The following is a 26,372-nucleotide window of genomic DNA, read 5'->3' as shown; positions in this document are numbered from 1 at the left end:
CTCCCGGATCCAGGCTTCGGACATGAGGGGAGCAGTAAGTTGTAGTGGAAAGATGAAATTAATGTAGAATCTTGAACCAAGATTCAAATCTTGGTTCCTTAAATTGCTGCTTAATACACTCTAGCAATACGAATTTGGGCAAGTCATGTCAACCTTCTTGAGCCTCGGTTTTCTCCTCTGTAATATATCATAATTATATCTAAGTCCTAGGATTGTTATGGAAATTAATGAGATGATGTCTACACAAGGCCTAGAACAATGCCTAGAATATAATAACTACTCAATAATATCACTAGGGAACCACAAATATTTGTAGAATGAAATAATGAATCAAGGTAGCCTATTGGATGGAACTCTGCCTTTCTGTACACCTGTAAAAGTAGACACGTGCTTTTATAATCATACTCATAGATTTTGCAAGATCTTACCCCAACTCTCTCAGAGCTACCTGGGCAACAAGCTTGACCATTCTGCTTATAGGAACTAAATATACCAGACTTTCCAAGACAGCTCTCTTGACTTAAAAAATTCCATTAGGACTGATACAAAAGTATTCTTATACTTATTAGACTGAGCTTTGGTTTAGATTTTCTTGCCTGATCTTTTTTTCCCCCCAGAAATGTGGTCACTGCATTTTTCATCTGGACATTAAGGGTTTTGTGCTATATCTAAATTTATTTTGACCTCTGGGCGTGTATTATTCTGAAAATCACCCCAAATACAGATTAACATTAAGGGCCCCTTGACTTTGTTGCGAGGCAGCTCTTCATTCTGGGCTCTGTCTCCACGGCATAGTTGAGGTTATTGGTGGAATATTCAGTCAAAGTGGGAAATGGTGGAAGGGATTGCAGTGATGAAGCAAGAATCTAGTATTTGCTGGCTCAAAGTTGCTAAACATGTATCTTTCAAGAAAGTTTATTTTTATAAAGGACTGATTTCTCTTTCATTAAACCTCATTTCTTTTATGGTACTAAAGCAACAGAAAATACAACATAACATTGTGCAAAAATGTTTTCCTGGACATGCCAATGGCAACAAGGAAGGATACAAAGTGAGTTCTATCACTGTATATGGCAATGCGTCTTGACAGACAGGTTTTTTTTCTTCACTTGCTGGAGGGCCTATATCAGGTAGAATCTCACAGTGATGCCATCTGCCAGCTTTATATGGTGAGCACAGAGAGGCCAGAAAATGCCCCGTTGGCAAAGGAAATATGAAGCTGGTAAACTAAAATATTAAAACTCTATATCCCTTTCTGAAAGAAGTACTCTTAGGATTTAAAGTTCCTTTTGTAAATTTTGTAAATGCCATCATAGAGATTGCTATGCCTAAGGTTCAGAATAAGAAAACAGTCTACTCAAATTTCAGGAAGTTTACTTTTGTATGTAAAATCATTTTGCATAAAAAACAGCTACTAGCAATTCACTATGCAGTTTTTTCTACAACCTTGACTGAATAGACCTGAATTTTTACATTCCTACAGTTTTCAAAACATCGGAACTCTACACCAATTTAACATGCAGAGATTTCAAAAAAGAAAAAAAAGACATATTTTCTACATAGCAGTATACACTGACTCTGTTCTATTTTTTTCTCCTTTTCAGTTTTGAAAATACTCAACCAAGTGTTATATTGGAAGTAGAAGAAAAGAATCTCGTATTTCACTTAACTAGCTGGCCTTAATGACACAATCTCATGGGAGCTGAGCCCTGGCGATTTTTGTTGTTTTGAAGAACAGGAGTGAAAGGTTCACATAGATGTCCTAGGTCACATGAGAGAGGGCAATCTGGAGGGCTGCTTGCCTTCATTAAAATAGCTCAAAAGGACTGTTTGTTGACTCTTGGCTTTCTAGAGTTTCTGGATGACTTTACAAAATTCTGTTTCCTCGGCATAGGCTGGCTGTCTAAAATGATCCTACAGCATGGTACATTGCGACAGTACCGCCTTTGGCAAATACACTGAATCTGATCATCACTACTTTCTACACACATGAGAAAGAAAAACAGCCTTGGAGAGTCTTGGCCTGCTGTGGCTCAGAGACAGCCTGACTTGACATTTATAATCACAGCTAAACAAGGGGATGTGCTCGGGAGGGCTGTATAGTCAGTGTAAGACGAGAGTCCTCATAGAACTGTACCTTCTTTGTCAAGTTTTAAAGGTCTAAGTAAGAGGACAATTATGCATAAAAATTACGGTTCCTTATAAGGAACTTCTGCACTGGTTACATTGTGTTTTCTATTTTACAGAAGGGAAACTGGCATTAAATGTGTAGTGTGTTGGCTTATGCATACCCAGGTGTGCTTTTGATTTGGCAGTGGATAAACATTTAAAACATTTTAAGATGATTTAATTTTCATCAACCATCTCTAGCATCTCAGTTTTTCCTTTTGAAACTAACCAAGCAAAGTCTGGTTAGTTAAGGAAATTATGTCTTATAATGGATAAAAACATGGACCAGGCTTGCACGTCCATTATATATCATTTATTGACCTAAAACATACTCAGATATTTTTGACAAAATCCTCTCAGACAGAATCTACAACTACATAGAATCAGGACTTCTTAGTTTTGTCTATACTGTGCCTCGAGTGTCAATTACACAAAACCAATGACACCATATCTGTCTCACTGTCTATCCCTACATAATTAGAAGAAAGTTTCAAATTTAACCATTTTGAGTCAGAAATCTTATAAGGAAAATGAACAAGAAAACATATCACCAGAAACATGTAATCATCACAAAATGAAGAATATTGGTCATAATCCCTGAACTTTTGTTTGGCACATAAAAATATGGCAATTGTCAGTTTCAAGACAGATTGTTAGAGCATCATAATTAGTCATATTCCCTCAATCTAATGAGTCTAAAACCCCAGTAATTGCTGTACAGATTTACTTTTTGGCTTCCAGTTGTAATACAGATGCTGAGAATAATCCATTTTAAACTCTTCTGTCTGTACATAAAACACATAATCCCCATATAAAAATGTAAAGTCAAGGAGAGAAGAAAATCCCCACACTTTATCGTTAGTTCTTTTTGACTGTTTCCAATCTTACCATGGCTTTTTTTTTTCCCTGATCTCTTCCCCGTTCTTTGCCTCTATCCCTTATTGTCGTGGCTGCCCAGGTCTGCATTCCCGGGGAGCAGCTCTTGGCCACACCCCAGCTTTACATGGGTCTTGCTTCAAAGTACATGCAGCTGTGCTCCCTCCCCGCGGGGCCCCCAGCTTCACCTGCAACGGTGTTGCTGCTCTCATCCTGTCCCCGGCTTCCTTCTCCCGGCTGGCACAAGCCTTCTCTTCCAGTGGACTTGGTCAGCCAGCTGCTGCCTACCCAGGTTCTCAGAAGCTGCCTCTGCTACTGCTGCGTTTTGCCGGAAGGGGCTGCCCAGATACACTGAGCAATGCTTTGGCAGAGTTTTAAAACTTAAAAAAAAAACCCAAACACTTTCACTTATCATCCCAGGAGAGCTCTCAGCAGGCACGGCTGAAGAGGGACACTAAAATGTGTATTTTTCTTCAGACAGCTTTTCCTTTCCATGACATTAACTCTCTTCACTCCAATCATCTCACCTCCCAACTCCCAAATCACAGCTCCCAATCCCCCGGTGTTAACACACATCCATTTCAAGACACGAATACATCACTGGTTTATTTGCAATGCACGTGGGAATTCAAGGCAGCCAAAGAATTTTCACTGTCTCATTCCTTCTCTTTTGTCTCTATTGCCCTAAGCCTCCTTGGTAAAAGGTAAAAGAAAAACAAACAAACAAACTAAACCACACAACAGTTTTATCATTTAACAAAATCGCAACGTTCACCATGTTTCATTCAAATAGAAAAACAGATTGTGTAATTCTCTCCCATCGACAGCTTTCTTTCTCTGCCACACACAGCCTAACATTCATGAGAACTCGGATGGCACGGAGGGCAATCCTCATTATATAAGACCCTAGGAATGCGCAAAGCCATGGACAATCCGTCCTTTGTGGAGTCTGTGCACAGCCCCAGACAGACGCACACGCTGGCATTTCCTACCGTTCTAATTGCTGTGGGGATTCCGGATTCATCCACGGGCCCGATCCCTGGGTAATGTGGGGCTTTGATGACGGTGACTCTCTTCTCTTCCTCTGAGGATCGGTACAGGGGGACAGAGCTGCTGGTGGTGCCATCCAGAGAGTGTGCGTGCTGGGGATACGTCTCTGTGGAATCTGTACAGAAAATTTGGTAACATGGAATGTATTCATTGCACAGGGAAGCATCAATTCATGGTGTCTTGTATATTTATGCCAACTGCAACACAGAGTCCATATTGCCATCACTATCCCTTTTAACTCATTTACTTTCCATTTGAGCTGGTGGAGACTGTGTAGGTGTGAGGGGAACAGACCTATACCGGCAAGGGCCTCACCGTTTCATGAAGAAGGCTGGGGAAGAATGGCATTTGTTACATGACAGTCTGGAAGCCTCTGAGTTAGGAAGTGCTCTACATGCATTATCTCTTCTTATCCTTCCAGTAATCTTTGAGGGAGGGCAGGATAGGGGGAGCAAGAACCAGTTTTATAGATGAGGGGCAGGAGCTGAGACAAGGTTAGTAATTTCCCTCAGGTCATCATTTACATTAATATTATTCTTGTGATACTGCTAACTACTATTATCTATAAGTTTTGAAATGTATTTCTAGACAAAGATATGACTGTTGAGTCAGTAACAGTGATTTCCTAAAAATGAAGCAAAACCAAAAATCACTTAAAAAAATTTTCACATCCAAGCCTATGGTTATGAAAGCTTATGAATAAATAAATGCTTTAAAATTATTAGTACGATTTCCTATGTGCGTTTTTACCTTAAAATATAAAAAATCATGACTTCTTACTTTTTGACGACAAAAACTGCCTTAAGGATATAATTTAGATGAGGCTTATCAAGTTCTTCATGGTTTTTAGTAACTTCTAGAATACTTTCAGAAGCAACAGAGTACAGACATGCAGTATATATTCCATTTACTCCTAGTTCACAGATATTTTTAAAAATCAACATTATTACCATTCCTCTGGTACGATTAATAATATGCCTATTTTTCTGCAATTAAATTGAAAATGTTGGTGACAAAGAATGACACTTTGTATTTACTCTTTATGTCATGGTTTGTCAGGACTGCCACTCAGAAAGTCCTTTAAGGTGGAAATGAAAAGAATTCTCATGTTTCAGGGTGGGACTCATTGATACCATCATGTGTATATGATATATATCATATATAAATATATTTTTCATGAAAAATGTGTGTAAAATATCATAAGTAAGCTTTTTTTTTTTTTTTTTTGAGACGGAGTCTCGCTCTGTCGCTCAGGTTGGAGTGCAGTGACGTGGTCTCATCCTCCGCCTCTTGGGTTCAAGCGATTCTCCTGCCTCAGCCTCCTGAGTAACTGGGACTACAGGCACCCACCACCAAGCCTGAGTAATTTTTTGTATTTTTAGTAGAGACGGGGTTTCACCATGTTAGCCAGGATGGTCTCGATCTCCTGACCTCATGATCCACCCGCCTCGGCCTCCCAAAGTGCTAGGATTACAGGCGTGAGTCACAGCACCCAGCCATAAGTAAGCTTTTTAAGAAATTTTAACTCATCAATATAAGGGTAATTACAATTCAGATCTCTCTAAGGGAAAATCCACTGTAACATTTGTAACTGCTATTACTATGATTATGACTATTTTCAATTTAGTTTGCGTCAGAAAGGCATTTTTAATACATTTTTTGATGAAGAATGGATAAGGCCAGTTATAAAACTGCTTTATGCGCAGTTTATGTGCTGGATGGTGACATAAAATGTCCCTGAATAAACGAACAGCATCATAGCCTTTCAATACTGAGTCAGTGCTGGGGAAGGCGGTGTGTTGTCTGCAGTCAAAGAAGATACAGTGGTTCAAGTCCCGGCTTGTAGTTTCTTTCCCCTGTTAATGGCCCCTTGAATGTGAAAGTAACATTCAAGCTAGTCCTTATTAAGACACAATGAGATATGTGACACTAATTGACTTTCTATTTAATTCCAAAAAGGACTTGAGTGGGCCGCCATGATACTAGTATTTTTATCAGCAGCAACTGTTTTTTGAACAGTAGCACGTGCAAAGTCCTACTCTAAGCAAGGAGAATCAACTCTGCCTTCACATCTGATCCATTGCATTCTATGAACCCATACCTTATGCAATAGAAGTTACCCTTTATTTTATTATCCTCATATATGGTCATGAGAGACCATAGCTGAGATCTTAGCAATCTTTTGTCATCTTAGCAATCTTTTGTCCTAAACTCAATACAAAATTCATCTAGGGCAAGGTAGATGTACATATTCCCCTGAGACCTATCACAGCACTGGCCAGCTGGAATTTGTTCAATGTTTACATGTGGAATGTCTTCCCATGTAGAATATTTTACATGTAATAAATCTGCTTATCAATATGTTCTAAAATCAAAGCCTATCTACATTCAAGTTTTTATATTTTTTTGTTGGATGGAGACAGGGACAAAACTGTATTCACTAAGAAAGGCAATGAGACAGAGTCATACTTTGTTAATAATTATTTGGGAAAAAGCTATGGCTAGAATAAATTGTCGAGTTTTACTTCGTATGTGTGTAAATGCATAGTTCCATTTTAAACAATCTAGATATAATGGACTTCCATCATAATACTACACTATGGGCTGATTGCTAAGGGCAAAATGTTGGCATAAGCAAGTTTGACTTTCTTAACTCTAAAAGGACATCATTGAGGGATTCACAGATGATCCTCAGGCATAGCATCGGTGAAGGCACAGATATATTTAGACTTTAATAAGTCCCACGGCTACCTTTAAAGTTTTATAGTTAGAGAGCTTTGGCTGACCTCAGAAGTTGAGTTCTATCATGCATATGCTGGATGCTGACATAAAATGTTCCTGAATAAACAAACAACATCATAGCCTTTTAATACTCAGTCAGTGCTGGGGAAGGAGGTGTGTTGTCTGCAGTCAAAGAAGATACGGTGGTTCAAGTCCCGGCTTGTAGTTTCTTTCCCCTTGTTGCTGGCGCCTGTGGCCAGAGGACCAGGCCTCTCCTTTTCTGGGAGGTGCAGAATGGTCCTGCGGTCCTGAGAATTGCCCTCTGCTCCCTGCTGTCCTAGAAGCTTCCTAGTAAGTCAACTTCATGGAAACTTGTTCAGCCTGAATTCCTATGATAGTTCAATTTCATATTGCTTTTTGATATTTTAGGTTTTTAAGTTACATTTTTACAAACTAAGAAATATTTATGGGCTGGGTATGGTGGCTCATGCCTGTAATCCCAGAACTTTGGGATTAATCCCAGCACAAGGCAGGTGGATCACCTGAGGTCAGGAGTTCGAGACCAACCTGGCCAACATGGTGAAACGCTGTCTCTACTAAAAATACAAAAATTAGCTGGGTGTGGTGGTGGGCGCCTGTAATCCCAGCTACTCGGGAAGCTGAGGTAGGAGAATCACTTGAACACAGCGGGCAGAGGTTGCAGTGAGCAGAGATCGCACCATTGCACTCCAGCCTGGGCAACAGAACAAGACTCTGTCTCAAAAAAAAAAAAAAGTATTTATCACATTATTTTCTGAATTATCCGAATATATTTTACCATGTAAGAGCATTTCTATCACTGTATAGCACTGCTTCTTTCTCAGGAGGCCACAAAGAGTCCATGAGCCCCATGAAATTACCTGCTTACAAGTTTTTATGAATGTCCGTATGTCCATTTGTTTTCTGGAGGAGAGCTCTGTCTTTTACTGAATTCCCAGTCCTCAGAGGGTTAAGAACGATTGCGCTATACAATGACCGAACCTTCATTTAAGGGAACTCTTAAGTTTCTCTTGTGTGGCTTCCCGCTACCGTATCCCTGACTGCAGGTCTTCCAGCCTTGGTTTGAATGGTGGTTTCCTCCTTTGTGAGCCAGTAGATGACTGCGTCACTGCTTTGCAGGGCAGCCTGTCCTCCTATTACACTGTTTTAACTGTCAAACGATTCTCCCTTATATAGACCCCAGGAAATAGTCCACGGTGGACATGGTGGAAACTCTTCCAAAGACGAACAAGCTGCCCTAGTGGAAAAGCCTGCATTCATGTCCTCCAGTGGCGTAAACCCCCTTACCCTAAGTAACCATCTTCGTTTTCTTTCTACTCCACCACCCCAGACATTTAAGTGCCCACTCCAGGCTCAGACACAGGTGGAGTCATTGTCTTGGAAGAGGATGGTGCCCATTTTCTCCCATGTTGGGTCCTCTGCCCCAGTTTCTCCCTGGGGATAGGGTCATGAAATAGTGGAGTGCTGAGCGCCCCCCGCCTCACCTTGATGCTGTATATTTTTCTCCTGTGGTTGTACTTGCCATATTGAGGTTGCCATGGAAATCAGGGTGAGCAAATTACTTACCAAGGGACGTGCCGTGCTGCATGACGATGCTGGAGTTGAGTGAGGCTGGGAGAGAATATGCCGAGGGGGAAAATGGCCTCTGATAGTAACTCATGGGACTCACGGCACCTCCAGAGTTTCCATTCACTGTTATCTGGCTCTGGGAAAAGTGCAAAGCCATCGAGTTAAATTAGCACATAGTTCCCTGCAGACATCATCCCGTCAGGCGATAATAAAAGACTTCCAATCACATGACAGTAATCAGCTGCCAAGCTCTTATTTATTTTGAAAACTGAGGTCAGAGGGCATGGTATGTTCTTTGCCTTCTCTCTCTTCCCTTATTTCTGAAAATCACTCTCTTGTGTATCTGAGGGCCCAGGGAGTGGTTAGGAGGAATGAAAGTGGCTGACTGGCGGGCATGCCACTCTGCCAACAGAGGTGCCAAATGGTATCAGTAGGAGTCAGTAGCAAGTAAACGTGGAGGACGACTTTGCTCTGACAGTCAGAATGTCAGCGGTCAGAATACTGTCGTGCTGTTCCGCATGCAGCACTGACATGGATGTCCTTCGACATGAGGCAAGGGATTGGTTCTCAGACCTAGTCAGGGATATCTTCTAGTGAATCAATGTTTCCAGAGCCAGGAGAATAACATAAGGAATCCAGTTGTTTGGATGTATATATCATGAAGCAACCTATTCTAGGAGGATCAAATACCTGGTAAAGGATCAGAAAGACATGTTCAACCACTGGCTTCTCCCCACTTCAGCCTCACTGAGCACTTCATCAATCTCTGATTTCTTAATTATTCATTGTTTTGATTGTTTCGTATCGGAGTATTTTAGAACCCAATGGTATCTCGAGCTTCTTGTTGAAGATGGTCATATATATGCTTCTTTAATATTTTGTATAACATGCAGCCTAGTGCTGATGACAGAGTAGATGTTCAACAGGTATCTATTCTGATGGAACTGAATCGGCTTAGTTCACAGATATCGAGCTCAGGACTATCAAGCACGCCTGTCTACCCACAGCACGGTACTGACCATTATGGGGCACACACAATGCATGCATAGAAGATCAAACATTAGTAAGAACGTTTAGTTAAAATTATAACTAAATACACACAACACACATAGGCACACAGATAAAGAACCGTAATTTGTGAATCTTTTCTACTTATTTTAAAACAAAACAAACTTCTATTACACAGGCTTGAAACATAGATATAGTAACTGCATAGTTCTCTGATTTCACTTTAAAGCAGATAGGTTTTCAAATGACCTCGAATAAGTCTAATTTGATTACTGTATAGCCACACCACTTATGTCCCCAAATCAATAAACATTTCATTACAAGCCTTACGCTTATTGATTAAGTAATTCTCTAAGCTGTTAGAAAAATTACTCTCATATCCTAACCAGCCACATCTTGAGGACCTGCTCCCTGGAGAGAGCTGGACATTCAGATAAGTGTGAGGCACAGGCCTACCCAAATCTTCAGAGCCTTTATGTACCTCTGATGAATGATTTGAGAACACTTTCACCTCCTTGCCAAGTTAAGTTTGGTGGATCTTTGTCAATATCATTGTAATAGTATTATAACATGTTATAATTAATGTTAAAAACCGAAGAATCCTTATTAAAAACCGTCAGGTTAACTATGTTACTAAACTTACAAACTTGCTCTGAATCTTATTTTGATGGTTTCAATAATATTGACTAGGGGTTAAAAAAGCAAACACTGAGAGTAGATTTATTCTTTTATTGTGTTAAACCAATCAGGATTTTACGAATACAATAGCATCATTAGCATTTTAGAAAATACTGTATTGTTATAGTGAATTCCTTATTAGGAAAAACATGTCATGAATAATCTATTTGCAATTTTAAACTGATAATTGCAATTAATTTCTCTCACAAGTAGCTCTGCTTGTGCCCACAAGACTGTATATAAGACAGTCTCCTGTAAAGTTTTAAAAGCAGAAAATTGAACAGGTTAGTTGGTAGACTGATACCCTCTCACTGCCTTATATTTTTGGTTAAAGGTCCTGGTAAAGTTTTAAAAGTTAAGAACCATTTGAAGCACAGTAAGGCATGGGAGGAACCCACACCTGTGGTGCTCCTGGCTGGTCCCGTGTGGCAGGGAGGGACTCGCTATGGGGTTAGGCCTGGAAAACGAGGCTCCCTCTGTAGCCAGTCTCTGAATGGAACATTTGAATGCAAAGTGTTAGACCCAGCCACTGGGGGAATACTAAATCCTATTACCAAAAAAAGCATCTTTTACTTTTTGTAAATTGCAGTGTCTTAAAAAACATATGGCTTATTATAACATTTCTCTGTGCATAAAATTTGCAGATTTATGAGCTTGATAGAACATAAAACTATGTAGCACAAATAAAATTTTGTCTATGACAGTGCTTATTTGGAACTTCATTATAGTATCAATTTTAAAAAATCAATTTTTTTTTTTGCGTGAAGCTATGTGCCTCTTAAATGGAAGCCATTACTTAGACATTATATGCAATACAGAATCTGTGCCATAAAATTTTGAAACATTTTAGCCATTCACAGATCATTTATTAGGGATTGCTTATCACGTAGATACATTTAAATAATATATGTATGGAAAAGATGTTTATATTGCATAAATGAAAGACAAATTATTGATATACAAAATTTAAAAATGTATTCGTAAATTTCTATCCCAAAATGGCTCAGGAAGAATAATTTTTAAAAATCATACAGCTAAATTTCTGAAAGGTAGATAAGATTATCGACATCATTCACTCCTGGACAACAGATAATTCAAAAGTTGTAGCTATTAGAGAAGGAGGGGCAAGAAAAATTAGCCTCATGCAGTCAGTAATCATTTATGTGAGAAACGAGGTTATAGAAAAGAGTCACACAGGACACATTAATGTGAGTCTGTGAGAAAAACTATTAACGTGTATTAATAGTGGGTTAAAATTTTTTGAAAAATTTTAGACTTTCTCTATGATCATAACATATTGTGATGTATGCTTACCTAACAAGGCAAATCACTGTACAACTCATCAGCTACAGTAACACGGGAAACCATAAGTAACCATTTTAGAGTAATTGTAAGTAATTTTAAAATGAATGAAGAGAATATAAGTGACTTTTTTAGCCTTAAGCAGGCTTATGAGGATGTCTAATGATTTCCCTGACGGATGGCACAGAATTGGTTTCGGAGTCAACACCTATGCAAATAAAAATGTCAGCTGAAAAATGAGATGGCACAATAAATCAGTCCTTTTAAGGAAACGGTGGAGGCAAAGAAAGGCAGAATAATTACATGCGTGGCCGCAGGGGTGGTTAAGGTGGTGCCATCTGTCACAGCAGACCTCTGACCCCAGGTGGGGGAGGGTGTCTCAGAACGGCCAGTGGTGTCAGAGTCACCAATCTGCAGCTCCTCAAGCATGGCTGTGGAGGACTCACTCTCCGAGCGGGAGGAGTGCTCGGCCAGGGAGGAGTCTGTAGTCAGAGAGCCTGTGTCATGGCTGTGGATAAGGCTTTCAGGAGCTGGGAGCAGGTGTTTGTATAAGCAATGGGAAAGGCTGTGGGGTTTATGCAGGCGTGAAGACCCCAAACCATCGGGTGGCGGAAGGCTAAGTGATGCTGAGCTGGTGCCACTGCCTGGTGAAAAAGTGGCTCGGTTCAAAGGTACCACGGAAGGAGGGCACGGAGGAGAGGCTTCTGGTGTGGTTTGTCTGTGTGTCTGTGAAGCATTTACCTCCAACACACTGGCAGGTAAGTTCTGATTTCCAAGCTGAGTATGAGGAAAAAATAATAAGAGATAAATTATCCAATTAACAAAAGTACCTCTTTTTTGCAATTTGGCAGAGAAGGCAAAGCATCGGTTTTATTTGCAAGCACTTTAAGGAGTTACATTCAGATGGATTAGGTGCCAACCACACAGTGCAGAAAAAGCATGAAAACAGGAAGAAAGTGAACCCAGTCGGTGTGTTTTGGAAACAAGGCTGGCTTTCACACAGCACTGCAATGTAATTTTGGGTAGGGGCTTGAGAATGTTGGCACAATGAAACTGTTTCCTCAGGAGTTTTAGTTTTTGTATTTGTGACGATGATAAGATATCAGACTATTGGTCAGCAGAACTGGTTTGCCCTTCACTAGAAAAATCTAATCGCATAACTGCCTCCCCCTTGCCAAAATGTCCCCAAAACATAAATCTGTCTTATTTTTTCCTGGTTTATGAATCTAAATACTGATAATACTAAACACAACTAAGTGGAAAAGATGAATGGAAACGCTATTTTATTTCCTTTCCACTCATTAAATCTGTTCTTTGATTTCACTACAAAATATGAAAAGAATTGGACTTTAAAAATATCCTAGCAATGCAAACAGAGGTACCATGTGTGAAAATGAAAACCAGCCACCGATAATGGTTAGAACGCACCCTAGTTAGTTAGAACTGTGGTTGGCACTAAATCTTAGGTAAAGGAGAAAGAAACTGAAGGAAAAACAAAAGATTTAACAGCTCCAAGCCTATATATAGCCCAAGAGGCTAATCATAGCGAAGGGATGCTCTGTAGGAAGAAGAGAGATGACCGTTTGAAATTTTACAACCACCTGTGGTAGCCTTGATGACGTCTGACCGCACATGACAAACAGGATGATAAGCACTGAATTCAACATAAGTGAATAAAACTCCGAAGCAAGTTTTCTTACTTATTTTTTCTACCTTTCAGAATAAGTATTTTTTTTGGAGGGGATGTTTGGGGGAGGAAATGGTTTGAAGATAGATGGCCAGAGGTATTGTGAGATACTAATACAAAGATGGGAAATGAATGAAGGAGAACCATTTACACTTAGAAATATTGCCTAGTAAATGTTTAAGGAGTACAATTTGGTGTTCTTTGGCGGCCGCAATTTTCATAATGGCTGATGTCATGCGCGTTGTTAGCATGATAAAAAAAGTTACAATACTTTTTTTCTCAGACTTTTACTTGAATACTTTTTAAAAATCCATCATATAAAAAGGTCTCTCTGAATCATAGATCCCTTAGAAATCTGATGAAAGTGACTGATCCTTCTTTTAGGGACATGCACAAATTCATACATACAGAAAGTTCTGCATAAACTTCACGGGGAGAGAGACACTCTAAACATATCCTTAATCTAACGGGTTAAGAAACCCCAACCTTGGATAAAAAGACAGATTTTCTTGTCCTAATCTTACTTAATATGATTTTTTCTTGTTCAAACAGAGTCATTTTAAATGTGAGATATATATATATTTTTTACTGTTTATGGTTGTTTAAATCTCTAGAAATAACTGACAGAAATCTTAGTTACCCAGAACTTAAAATGTTTTGGTAGGGATGCATCCTTATTACTGAGTGCTTATAGTAATTGCAATCTTATTGGAGGTAAAACTATAATATTATGAAATTATCATAATTCTAACTTAATATATTAAAATTTTGCTATAAGTCTGAATGTAATTCAGTATAAAGCAGTTTTTGGATAGCGTCAATGAAATTTCCCCTAATAATGCAGCTTTACTAAGGATGCTTCCACATAATATGAATCTCTTTTTAGTTTTATTTATGCCAAATGAAAACTATGAAATAATACAAATCATACAAAAGGATTTGAGTTATTTGCTCATAAGACTTTTCCCTTTCAAATTAAAAGAAAATAAATCTAATGACTTTAACTCCTGTTGGATTGACTTGTCCATATCCTATGACTCGAAACATGTCAAAAGCTAAAGCGTCTTCTTTCTAAAATCACCATTGTCATGGGTAATAAGATCAGTAGTTTGCATAGCATTGTGTCTGGGGATGGCCCTTATCCATTCAATTGTTCTTCCAAATAGAATGTCCACAGAAAACAAAATTATTCCACCTTTTGAATTTCTTTCACCACCTCCTGACATGTTCCTGGTTTTGAGTCTTTTAATGCACGTGTGTGTATGTGTGCGTGTGCGTGTGTGTGTGTGCACGTGTGTGTATGTGTGTGTGTGTGTTTGTGAGTGTAAGGCATGAAATGCCTCGTGGTGAGTCACATCACACTTACATTTCTACAGATAGAACTCAATAATTCAACAGTCGTACTGGTCACCCACAAAAAAGCTTTGACAAGACCCCAATCTCCACATGAATGGAATACTCTATAGACCCGGGGGGAGAGAAAGACCATGAGACACGTGTTTCTCCTGAGGAAAATCAGAAGAGCAGCTGGAAAGGTATGAAGGGGAAGAAGGCGGTATTTTCCCCATCTGGACTACCCTGAAAAATAGGGAAAACTGGCTTAAAACAAGCACATTTTTTTCCTTACTTCGTGAGTGGCAAGTAGATGACGCAGAAAATCACCCCACTGTTTTGGGTTCTCCTTTTCAAGACCGTGGAAGACTGAGGTGTTTGAATAGGGATCAAAGGTCACCAACTTTTTGTGAGTATAAATTGTTTTTTCTTTTCCCCACCCTTGAGCCAGCAGGAACGGGGTAAGGAGAAACACCAGCTAGCAGTCAGGGGCTGCCTGGTCTTCTGCAAAGGACAGGGACAGTACTTAAACCTATGCTTCATACACCAAGAGAGAGCACCTGCTTACTCAAACTAGCACTGAGCTTCTTCATCCAAATGACTCCAACCCAGAATGCTAAGGAGAGCCTGTGGATGAGAGTGATCACCAATCGACACTGGAGCTCCTGAGGAATGAAGGGGCATGGAGATTCAAGGGAAGGTGAGCTTCAGCAGTGGAGAAAGCGTATTGAGTTGGATGAAGGCATTGCAAACTCAAGTGCCCATCATGGGCCAGGAAACTATCCAGGATGTGCAAACCAAGCCCATGCTGGATGCCAGGGAATGATGGGACAGATGGCAGAACGTGGAAGTCCTGTTCCCCCTCAAGGCGGGCGTCATTTACCCATATCCTTTGCTTTGAAACAGGCTGAAAATGAAAGCTTACTGTCTCTAAAACCACCGCAGTCATGGGTAATACGATTTTTAGTTTGCTCACAAGCTCAGTGACAACACATCTATAGTTACAAGCCCCTAGGCCATCACTTGCTGACGCAGCAGATGTGGAAGCTGGAGGAGAAAGAGGGTAGGTGTGAAGCGAGGATATGAAGGAGTGCATGGCCAGGCCTACGGAGAGGAGAGTAAAGTGCTTATTGGGGCGCAAAATTTAAAGAGTGACAAAAACTAAGTAATCGAGATAAATTCTGTTTCAATGCAATCTTTGAAAGAAAATCAAGATCAATGCAAAAAAGAAAATATACCCCATACTGAACAAAAATGTCAAAAATATAAATAAAGACCAGTGTATGCCAAGCCATAGGAAAAGAGAAAAAAAAATGGATCTGGAGTTTTTAACGCAAGAAAACTCATCAATAATATTTTCAAAATCTACATGTTTGCTTATTTCAGTTTTAGTTGAGAGAATAGACATGTTTGACAATTTCTAATTAACTGATGGCAATCTTAAATCACTTTTAATTAATTTAAGGTGAAGTAAACACATAATAGGGCAAGTGCAGTGGCTCACACCTGTAATCCCAGAACTTTGGGAGGCTGAGGCGGGCGGATCACCTGAGGTCAGGAGTTCGAGACCAGCCTGGCCAACATGGTGAAACCCTGTCTCTACTAAAAATACAAAAATTAGCCAGGTGTGATGGCAGGCACCTAGAATCCCAGTTACTTGGGAGGCTGAAGCATGAGAATTGCTTGAAACTGGGAGGTGGAGGTTGCAGTGGGCCAAGATCACACCACTGCACTCTGGCTTGGGTGACACAGCAAGACTCTGTCTCAAATTTTTAAAAAAAGTTTATTTTGCTTTAAATAAAATATTTAAGCTTAAAATAATGTGTGAGTGTCAATAAACCTGCGTTTCAACTTTTCAAAAAAAATTCTAATGACTTAAACATTCTAGGAAAAAGTTCATTCACAATATATAAAAACAGGTAGAAGGGAGCACAGAATTTCCTTCCACCTCAGGCTCCAGTTGGCTTGATGTGGCCCTGTGGCCGAGGATCCTAACATCTGCCTCTTAACATCTTTAGTCATTGGGCTTCTAGGCTTCATTTCTCAAGGAACATAAGGGATATATATTAAATGTCAAGCAAAGAAATCTGACAGGCTTTTTTCCAAAGGGGTTGACAGTAATTTTCTTGAAAAAAAATATCTAGGAAGGGGAGTTTTTTTTTTTTTTTTTTTTTTTAAACGGAGTCTTGCTCTCGGCCTCCAAAAGTGCTGGGATTACAGGCGTGAGCCACCATGCCTGGCCAGAAGGGGTTTTTAAAAAACCAGTCTTTACCTCCCATCCCCATATCCTTTTGGGACAATGTGCCCCCCTCTTTCATGGCCTGTCCTGGGCGTATGAGGAGACGTGCCAGCAGCTGTGTCTGTTGCCGGATCATCATTTTGCTGGCCACAGTTGATTAGGAAGAGGGAATGACTGGACTATGCTGGGCCAGTGGGGCCCTGCCTCCCTTCTGGGAATTATTTGAATTACATGACACTGAATGCCCCTCAGGTAGCTATCAGGTACCCAAACGCAAGGAGTCAGAGAATGTCATGGAAACCCACAGATAACCTGAAGTAACAACAGAGCAGAAAGTAAGAGATGGAACTATGCAGTTCCTATGACTGAGAAGGACGGAGGGTAGCTGCCTGGTCATTGCCTCGTTTCCCTAAGGCCTGGCTGTATTGCCTGCATTGTAATGATGTGAGACTGTCTGACAGCCTCATAATAAAAATTATTTTAGCCATATACTCCCTACCCAAGACCTGGGCGACAAGTGATCTAAAATTGTCACACAGATTGGGCACACTGACAGCATGTGGCATCTGAATCAGGGGAGTAAATATTTCTACTGTACTCTGTGGTGTTCAGATTGGGAATATGGTTTTGCATCTGGGGAAGTGGCATATTTTAAGAGCATTACCAAAATATGGGATTTCAGAATCAGCTTGTGTGAGAGCATAGAGGTAGCAGAGGCTAGTGGCTGAGTTGTGGATCTTGAGTCAGACAGACTTAGGCAAGTTGTTTAATTCCCTTGGCCTCAGTTCCTTCATGTGTAAAATACAGACATGGATAAAACCCATCTCTTAAAGCCTGTAAAAATTAACACGCTTTTAATTTTTACGTGGGGCAATGTAAAGTGCTTAGCACAGTGCCTGGTGTGTTGTAATAGCTCTCAAAAAAAGGAGAATCATGTTTAAAAAAATCAAAATACTGGGAAGGAACAGGAGTGCTCTACACAAAGCCGGTAGCAGGGTAGGGAGGGGAAGGATCACGTGAACACTGTCAGATGGAGGCGGAAGAACATTCTCTCTCTTTTGCTCTGTGGATAACCATGCAGAAGTTAAGGAAGGCAGATCATGACTCGGTATTAGAAATTCTTTCCAATAATTCGATCTCAGAAATGGCCGAGCACTGGATTGCTGCCTTGGAACGTAACTGAGCTCTTCATTAAGTGTATTCAGAAGAGGCTGGAGGCCCATCTATCGGGAGATGTTGAAGAGGATGTTTTATTTGTAAACTCATGTTGGCCTCCCAAATATTCTCTAACGTGCAATTATTTAAATGCACACATATGCATGCACGTGAACAGACATCAAATGGAGAAACTGCCAAAGACCTGATCAACTAACAGCATTACAAGCTCCCAGAAAGGAAGCCATCCTAATGGCAGACATCAATGATCGGGGCTGGTGTTGATAGGAATGTTCCAGAAGGTGCGTTCTGCAGTTCTGCCCCTATCACCCCACACTGCCGACGTGTCTGCATTACTCCGTCCTCCTTAGCATCTACGTACTGATCTCATGGAGCACGAGAAATGAGTTTCCTCTCCCTTCTACACCACGGGCAGGCCAGTTCCCCTGTGAGTCCCCAGCATATGTACAGTGGCAGCTGTGAAGGTGCGGCTTTGGCAATTGATTGATTATGTTGTTTCATAACAGACAGGACAAGCTTATCTTGCTGAAACAAAGAACATAGCACAGATGCCAGAGAAACTCTTTGGGGGTGTAGCTTTTTGCTGGCTTTCCGAAGCGTCTGGCTTATACCTTCACTGACTTGACATTGAGAACAATGTGACATTTTTAGCAACAGGATATCTGGTCACACAGTAACAGAAGGATAACATGCCTCATTTCTGGTCTGTTTGCAGGAGGACAATTAAAGCACATGCCATTTAGAAAACATTATGAAAAACTGTCAAATATGAAGAGAATTTCTAACAGTGATCTGTAGTTTTCTTCTTAAACTAATGATCAGGCTTTAATAATAACAAAACTATGTAAATAAAACTTCTGGAACACTGAAATGTACTTTTCACATCTTGGTGTACTTTTATTGCTTGGGCCTGGTAATTCCTGGGAGCCTCATTCTTTATAATGGAGCACATATTTGGCTGACTCCCAGTGTATAACAGCGCCTGGCATTGGCTAAGACTTGCCAGAATGTGGAGTGCAAGTGTTTAAATTGGAAAGGTCACCATTGTGAAAGATCATTACATGAAAATGAGACTTAAAAGTGCAGCATATAACAATCATCAAGACGTAGAAACAAACCAAATGTCCACAGATGGATAAATAGATAAAGAAAATGTGGTGTATGCACCCACTAGAATACTATTCAGCCTTAAAAAAGATGGATATCCTGCCACATGCTGTAACATGGAGCAACCTGGAGGACGTTATACCAAGAGAAAGCCAGTCTCAGAAGGATAAATATATGAGCAGAGAGTAGAGTGGTGGTTGGCAGGGGTTGGGGGCAGGGGGGAATGAGTTGCTACTCAGTGGGCATGAAGTTTTAGTTATGCAAGGTGCACACATTCTAGAGATCTGCTTTGCACAGCATGGTGCCTACAGTTAACAACACTGCACTGCACACTTGCAAATTTCTTAAGAAGGCAGATCTCATGTTAAATGTTCTTGCCAAAATTTTAAACAGAGAATAAAAACTGCAACAGCTTCATGCTACCTTTTTCACAAAGCCTGAGGAAAGAGGCCACACTATGTTGGAACAAACTGCAAGTCTGTTGAAACAAACTTTTACCCACCAGTAAAAAAAAAAAAAAAAGAAGTATTGTTGAAAATAATATATTTATTTTTCCCAATCAGATGCATAATTTGGAAAAATATTATTTAATCATGATGACAGCTACTGTAGGTTTAGGAATTACTATGAAGCAGGCACCATGCCAAGATCCTTATATGCCTTACTCAAACCTCCCAGCAGTTCTATAGATGAGAAAACTGCTGCTCGGGAGGGTGAATAACTAGATGAATGAATTTTTTTTTTTTTTTTTTGAGACGGAGTCTCGCTCTCTCCCCCTAGCTGGAGGGCAGTGGCACGATCTCCGCTCACTGCAAGCTCCGCCTCCCGGGTTCCTGCCATTCTCCTGCCTCAGCCTCCCAAGTAGCTGGGACTACAGGCACCCGCCACCACGCCCGGCTAATTTTTTGTATTTTTAGTAGAGACGGGGTTTCACCGTGGTCTCGATCTCCTGACCTTGTGATCTGCCCGCCTCGGCCTCCCAAAGTGCTGGGATTACAGGCGTGAGCCACCGCGCCCGGCCGATGAATGGATTTATGTTAATAAGATCTTGAAAGAGCTGACTGCCCAACCACTCTCTTCCCGGTCTGTCTCATACCCACTCCAGGAAAGCCTCCTTCCTCACCATGGAATCAATGGTAAGTTTTCAGATTTCATTTCAACCCTGTCTTATCAACAGCATTTGTGCAGTGAACCATCCTTTGCTTTCCACACATTTTCCTCGCATGGCTTTTAGGATGCCACATTTTCCCGGATTTCCTCTTCCCTTAGAGGACGCTGCTTTCAGTCTCCTGGGCTGCTTCTTCCTCTTAATGCTGAGATTCACTCAGGCTCAACTCTTGGTCCTCCCCTTTTCTCTGTCCACCCCCCTGGTGATCTCACTCTGTCTCATGGCCACAAAACCCATCGACAAGCCAATGGCTCATATCTCCAACCAGGACCTTTCCCCGGGAGGTACAGGTTCTCACATCCAAATGCTTACTTGACCACTTCATGTGGGTGTCTAAGAAATGCCTCAAACTTCCTGTTTCCCAAATGGAACCTTTGAAGTTTCCACCAACCTGCTCCACCCACAGCTGTCCAGTCTCAGCTGAAGGCAACGCTATCTTCCAGTTAGAGTCAACCTTGACTTTTCTCTTCCTCACATCCCACATGCAATCTGCCAGGAAGTCCTGTTTGCTTGACTTTCAAAATACATTCTCAGAGTCTGATTTCTCACCACCTCCTCTGCTGCCCCCTGCTTTGAGCCCCCATCATTTCTCACCTAAAGAACTGCAGTAATTACCTAACTGGTTTGCCTGATCTCCTCCTTGCCCCACTATGGTACGTTTTTCACTGAGTTGCCAGAATGATTTGGTTAAAATATAACGGAAATAATAATGGTGGCAGCCTCAACAACCTCCAGTGGCCTCCATTATTATTGAGAGTAAATGTCAAAATCCTTGCAATGGCTCACAAGGCCTCCCGTCGTCGGGTCTTTCTTACCTCTGACTTCACTTCCTATCACTCTCACCTCACTTACTTCCTCTCCCTCCCTCAGGCTTCCTTCTGGTCCTCCCACAGCCCCAGAGTGATCAACCTCAAAGCCTTTACATAAGACATTCCCTCTGCCTGGAATATTCTTCGCCCTTCAAAGCTGTTCTGTCTTTTCAGTGAGGTCTATTGATTGAGTTACCATACCTGACATGATATCTGGTCTCCACAACTCAGCTTTGCATGGCATAACTCAATTTCCATAATCTTCTAATATATGTAATTTACTCAAGTTCTTATTAATGTTTGCTCCTCCTGCCACACACAGACAAATTTTAAGCAGGAATGGTTTCAAATCCAACTCTGTCACTAGAACAGACTGGACATAGGTTAGGCACCCAATAAATATTTGTTGAATAAATAGCAGTGACAGGATCTCAAATCTTAACTTTTGGATGGTGCCGATACCCTGGGGATTATATAATCAAACCAACCGTCTCTGCTCAGCCTGGATAAAACCATGCAAAATGAAAAGTATCAGCTTGTTTTCAAACATCACAAAACCATTCTGAAGAAGCAAACCATGTTGGATGAGTCCAGTGACTGACATGTGTTCCTATGACTTCTCCTACACCTGCTTCCTGGCATGCCCATCCTGGGACACTGGCGAGCCCGCTCACTGACACTGGCACAGGCCTGTCTGTACAGTCGCCCAAGGATTTTGCTCCCTCAGATCTTCCTGGACTCCTGAACCTGATCAAGACGCACCTGCCTTAGCTTCCACCGTCATGGCGCCGTGTCTCCTTGTCACTGGTAAGTAACTATTTTGCAAGGAGAAGTAGCACTCTTTCAGAGTGGCGGCCCTGCAGCCAGTCTGCCAGGGTGTGCATCCTGGTTCTGCCTTGTGCCAGCTGCATGACCCCTGGGGAGCAACTTCGTGCCTCAGTTTCCTTAGCCATAAAATAAGGATAGTAGTAATACCTACTCCTTGGGATTGTGGAAATCATTAATAAACATAAACAAGCTGGAACAGTGTCTGCATAGAGTAAACCCTTAATATCTGTTAACTGCTACTAATGTTGTTATTATCATTATCATCTGATTTCACAGGTGCTTTCAGAAGCTATTACCTTAATTAAAAGAAATCGCTCTACTGAATGAATTTTGCACATCTCGATTAGCTGATGGAGAAGATATTTGAGTAGAGGTATGATAACACCAGTTTGTCCTTTTAATCATTTCTGTTTAAGGCTCTTCTGCTTTTTGAGTGGGTGGGGGGATCTTGGTGTCAGTTAGTTATCTTTTGGAGATTTTCTGCACAGTTTAAAAATATATCTCCTCAAGGATATGTTTTGGATGATCTTTAATAACAGATGCAAAAAGGAGTATTATACAAATTATTTACTTAGACACCAGTGTTTTCAATATTAACACTGCTGCTGTTGCTGCTACTATTTTATCTTTTACTAACAGCTATCATTTATTGAGTGCTTGCTCTAGCCTAGTCTATGGTAATTCCCTAGTCTTATCATAACCTATGAATTAAGGATTAATTAGTATTCTCATTTCTTTGTTCGGACTCACAGGAAAGTTTAGATGAATGTCTCATCACATAGTGATGCCTGGATTAAATTCTACAGTTTACCCTTAAAGTTTATGCTCTTAGCACTACATTGTTTTATGGAGAAGTCAAAAAGAGAAGCACATTTCTCCTGCTGACAGACTAATACACGTAAGCAGAAGGATGCTATGAGAGAATTCTACATATATGGAAAGAAAGATTTACTTCCTGCAAGTCTGGATAATAAAAGTTGGCTAATATACTTTCTGAAACGATAAACTGATTAAGTTTTAGTGAAAATGAATATTGGGTTGCAAAGAAATAGACACTGCTTAAAATTAAGATAACCGTTCCCTGCCAAAGCAAATTATAATTGACAATTATTTGAAGAGATTTTACACATGTAAATAAAGTAAATCTAAGTGCGAAAAGGTCTCATATGAAAAATATTTCTTTGAAACCTAAACATGCTTTAAGTCCTGAAGTAGTTTGCAGTGTCTTAAATAACTGAGCCCTCAATGATTTTCCATAAATATCTAGAAGAAAAAAAATTTTAGAACATGATTTCTGGATGAAAGATCTGTATATGCATATTTACATTTAAAAATACCTAGACATTTGCTGATGAATTTAGTAGGGTTTTAAATTTGAAAATGGTTTCTTTCTCCTTTCCCCTCCTGCTTGGAAACTAAGAAAGCATTAGGTCATATAAGAAGCCCAAACCAAAGGAGTTAGGGTCTCTACAACACACATGTATTAATACGAAGAGACTGAGAAGCGTAAGGTACCACCCTGCAGCCTGAGGACTGAGAGGCCACTGCAACTGCAGATTTTTGTCTCTCTTGCTGAAGAGGTATCTTTGCAGTCTCTGGAGAAAGCTCAGGTAGCCGTTTGTGGCTTTCAGGATCCTGTCCTGAAAGGGGAGCTATCTGTATGGAAAGAAATGCTGTGTGTGTCTCAGGCACTGGATTAGGGGTCAGTGAGCAGGGCCTTTTGAGAAATGATGGTACTTCAACAGATTTGGAAAACTGTGGAGTATTAACGGGGCTGCTACTTCCTAGATCCTTGTTATGGGTTAGTTTCAAGGTAGAAATCCTCCGCGTTTGAGAATCTTGCCTGTAGTCCTCTTGTAGAACTGGGGTGTTGATGTTAGTGAATGGTGCAGGATCCGTGCTGGAAGTTGCTGGTAGTGGATTAGTGATTTTTTGTGTATATGACATGGTTGTGTTAGATTCTTCAGAATATACAATTGTCTGTCTCAAATCTTCATTGGAATACATAGTTCCCTGAGGAAGTTTTTTGTTAGCAAAGTACTCTGTATTGGAGGGAATTTGTGTGTTAGTCACTAACTGGTCTAAAATGACACCCTTTGTGTGACTGGTTATCAAAGAGCTATGAAAGCTCTCTTTTCTGTCTGGTGGAGGGGGTGCCTGGATTGACAATGGGATCCAGAGAGAGAAATAAAGTTGAAAGAAAAACAGAGAAAGTCCAAGTTAGTCATGAAATAAACCAGTGTCAACCTTGCCTTTACAGAAGTAAAGCAATGCCACACCTTCTGATTATGCTATCCATTTTGTTAGCTAGATTGAGTGATCATTTTCATTCCCTTTAGAGTGCACTTACATTTATTATCAATGTTTGCCCTTAAGGGAAAAAAGTGTTTCCAGAGAATACATTATAACCTTTGCTCCACCTACATTCTGGGAAATTATGTTAAAAGTGAACATGTGTTCTCTTGGCATATTTTTATTAGACTTTGAAATATATATATATATATGGTTTGTTTAATAGCATTGTTTTATAACAATTTTCATGCTTGGGGCATAATTTTACTAATATCTCCAACACAGAGCTCCTTTAGTTAATATAATAGTTACATACTCATAATTATTGAATACATAATGTATTGCTGACCTCATCAGTTTAAATCCAAAGCATCAGCTGTCAGCTTTTAAAGAATTAGAATATATCCTAGAGATTATGTTAGAAACTGATATACTTTTATGAGCTTAATCAGAAACAAAACCAAACCAAACCCTTGTTTGTTAAAATTTGTTCTCCATGTTGTAAATACAAGCCTGGCAAGTAAACTAAATACAAAAGGAAAAACATATTAAAAATAAAACATGTATTGAAATATGCACACTAGGAAAGAAGCTGTAAGCAGTGGTCTTTATAATAATCATGCCTTAAAATAATACAGTAGACAAGAGTGTGCAGGGTTACCTGAGTTGGTGATCTTTTATCTTGTAGGTTTGGTCGAACGCTTCTAAAACCTTTTGCTGCAAGAGAGGAATATGTAGCATCTCCGTTCAGTGTCTCTTGATTGCCATCATTGTAAGATCTCCAAGCTTTCATTAAGGGAAAACAATTGGATACAAAAATATCTACGTTCACTTAAACATTTTTTATAAAATTTATTTTTATTTCCAAAATTGTAGTGTTCTTAATAGAGGTGTAATCTAATATGCATAACAGTATATGAAATTTAAATTTAACATGAAGTCAGCACATGTGGCTACGAATATGTTTTTTAAAAGTCACAAATAATGTAATAGTTATTCAGAATATTTTTTTTGTACCTGAGTCTGGTGACTGAGAATCACGGCCTGAAAGAAAAAAAAAATGTTGAAATGAAGACTAAGGTGAAATAAATTAATAACCCAGTAAAAATAACATGGCAAAGAACTATATGCATTATTTTTGCAAACATTATTTCAGTTTTAAAATCTGGGTATGTCAAACATGCCAAAGGGAGGCTTGTACATTTATTCTTACTTCAATTAGAATGTCATTCATTAAATATCTATAATATATAAAATCTATATGGCAAACACTAATTTTTCCTGTCAATGATGTCGTAACATGCAATTTTAATCTTATTATGGCCAAAGATGAATATGTGAATTTCTAAACATCAAATTAAAGGATCAAAAGAGATCTGGTTTATAAACAGCACTAACTCAAACCACCAGATCCTTAACTTTCAATGCCCTGCTGTTGATAAGCATATTTAACTCCTGGGTTAGAGAACTGTACTCTGTAGTTTGCATTTTTTTTTAACCTTACGAAACTGTAGACCTGTCTACTGTATCATGTGACATTTTCAAATTATTCTCGAGACTGAGTTTTTTTCTTATTGCCATATAAAAGTCATTTTACACTCAAATATGAAAGAGCTATTGCAATATGTTCCACTGTCTTTCAGCTAGTAAGCTGTGGAAAATACATTTCAGTACTAATAAATTGCTTTTGGTAAGGCAGTTGGCAAGTTATCGGTGATATATTTGTTATCAATTTTATTGAAGTTACATATTCCAGAATCTTCTATATGCAAATTTGAGGTAATCAGTTGGCACGTTTAACTCATGTATATTTGAAGTCATCAGCTTGTGTTGCCTGGTTTATTAAAGCACATGGTCAACTTTACTTAGATTCATTAAGCTTTTAGCCCAACCTGCTGTCCAGTCCTGGATTCCTTCTGCGTGTCCCGAGGACCATTATTAGATTCTCATTTCAATTCATAAAACAGGAACTTTACATGCTGAAAAAGTCTTTGTTTTTCTTTTAATGCTTCAGAATAGTTATTTTCAAGTTTAAACACAAGAATTTAGAATGATAAAAATGGGTTGAGAAATGCAAGCATCTGATTTTTAGATAAAATATTTGATATGGATTCTTTCCAAATCAAAGAAAGAAACACAAATGTGAGTCAGCACAGAGTATATTAGAATGATCCCAGCCCAGGTGAGCCAGAGAAGACTAATAAATTCCCATTCTTTGTGATCATTGATAACTGTATGGATTTTATTTCCAATGAATTTAAAATTAGAGTAATAAAATGGGTACCATAGAGAAAAATCACTTTGATGAATTATGCATGAAAT

General features: G+C 39.7%; 1 protein-coding gene across 50 annotated transcripts in view; it reads right to left on the bottom strand.

Moving 5' to 3' along the window:
- Positions 1 to 26,372, bottom strand: part of SORBS2 (sorbin and SH3 domain containing 2) — a 371,761-nt gene that overhangs the window by 66,207 nt on the left and 279,182 nt on the right. For 20 of the 50 annotated variants that reach the window (XM_021938999.2, XM_017959270.3, XM_021938997.2 and 17 more), the window contains 6 exons: positions 25,068 to 25,094; positions 24,712 to 24,836; positions 23,274 to 23,915; positions 12,154 to 12,189; positions 8,422 to 8,560; positions 4,038 to 4,210 (listed from right to left, as the gene is read on the bottom strand). In XM_021938999.2, the coding sequence (XP_021794691.2) occupies positions 4,038 to 4,210; positions 8,422 to 8,560; positions 12,154 to 12,189; positions 23,274 to 23,915; positions 24,712 to 24,836; positions 25,068 to 25,094 (1,142 nt within the window). The other 30 variants (XM_009208000.4, XM_021939015.2, XM_031664121.1 and 27 more) reach the window with 11 other exon arrangements.

This window comes from Papio anubis, chromosome 3 (assembly GCF_008728515.1).
Source record: "Papio anubis isolate 15944 chromosome 3, Panubis1.0, whole genome shotgun sequence".
In the NCBI taxonomy this organism is placed as follows: Eukaryota; Metazoa; Chordata; class Mammalia; order Primates; family Cercopithecidae; genus Papio; species Papio anubis.
Note: the sequence above shows the minus strand (reverse complement) of the source record. Positions and strands in the feature narration are given on the sequence as shown.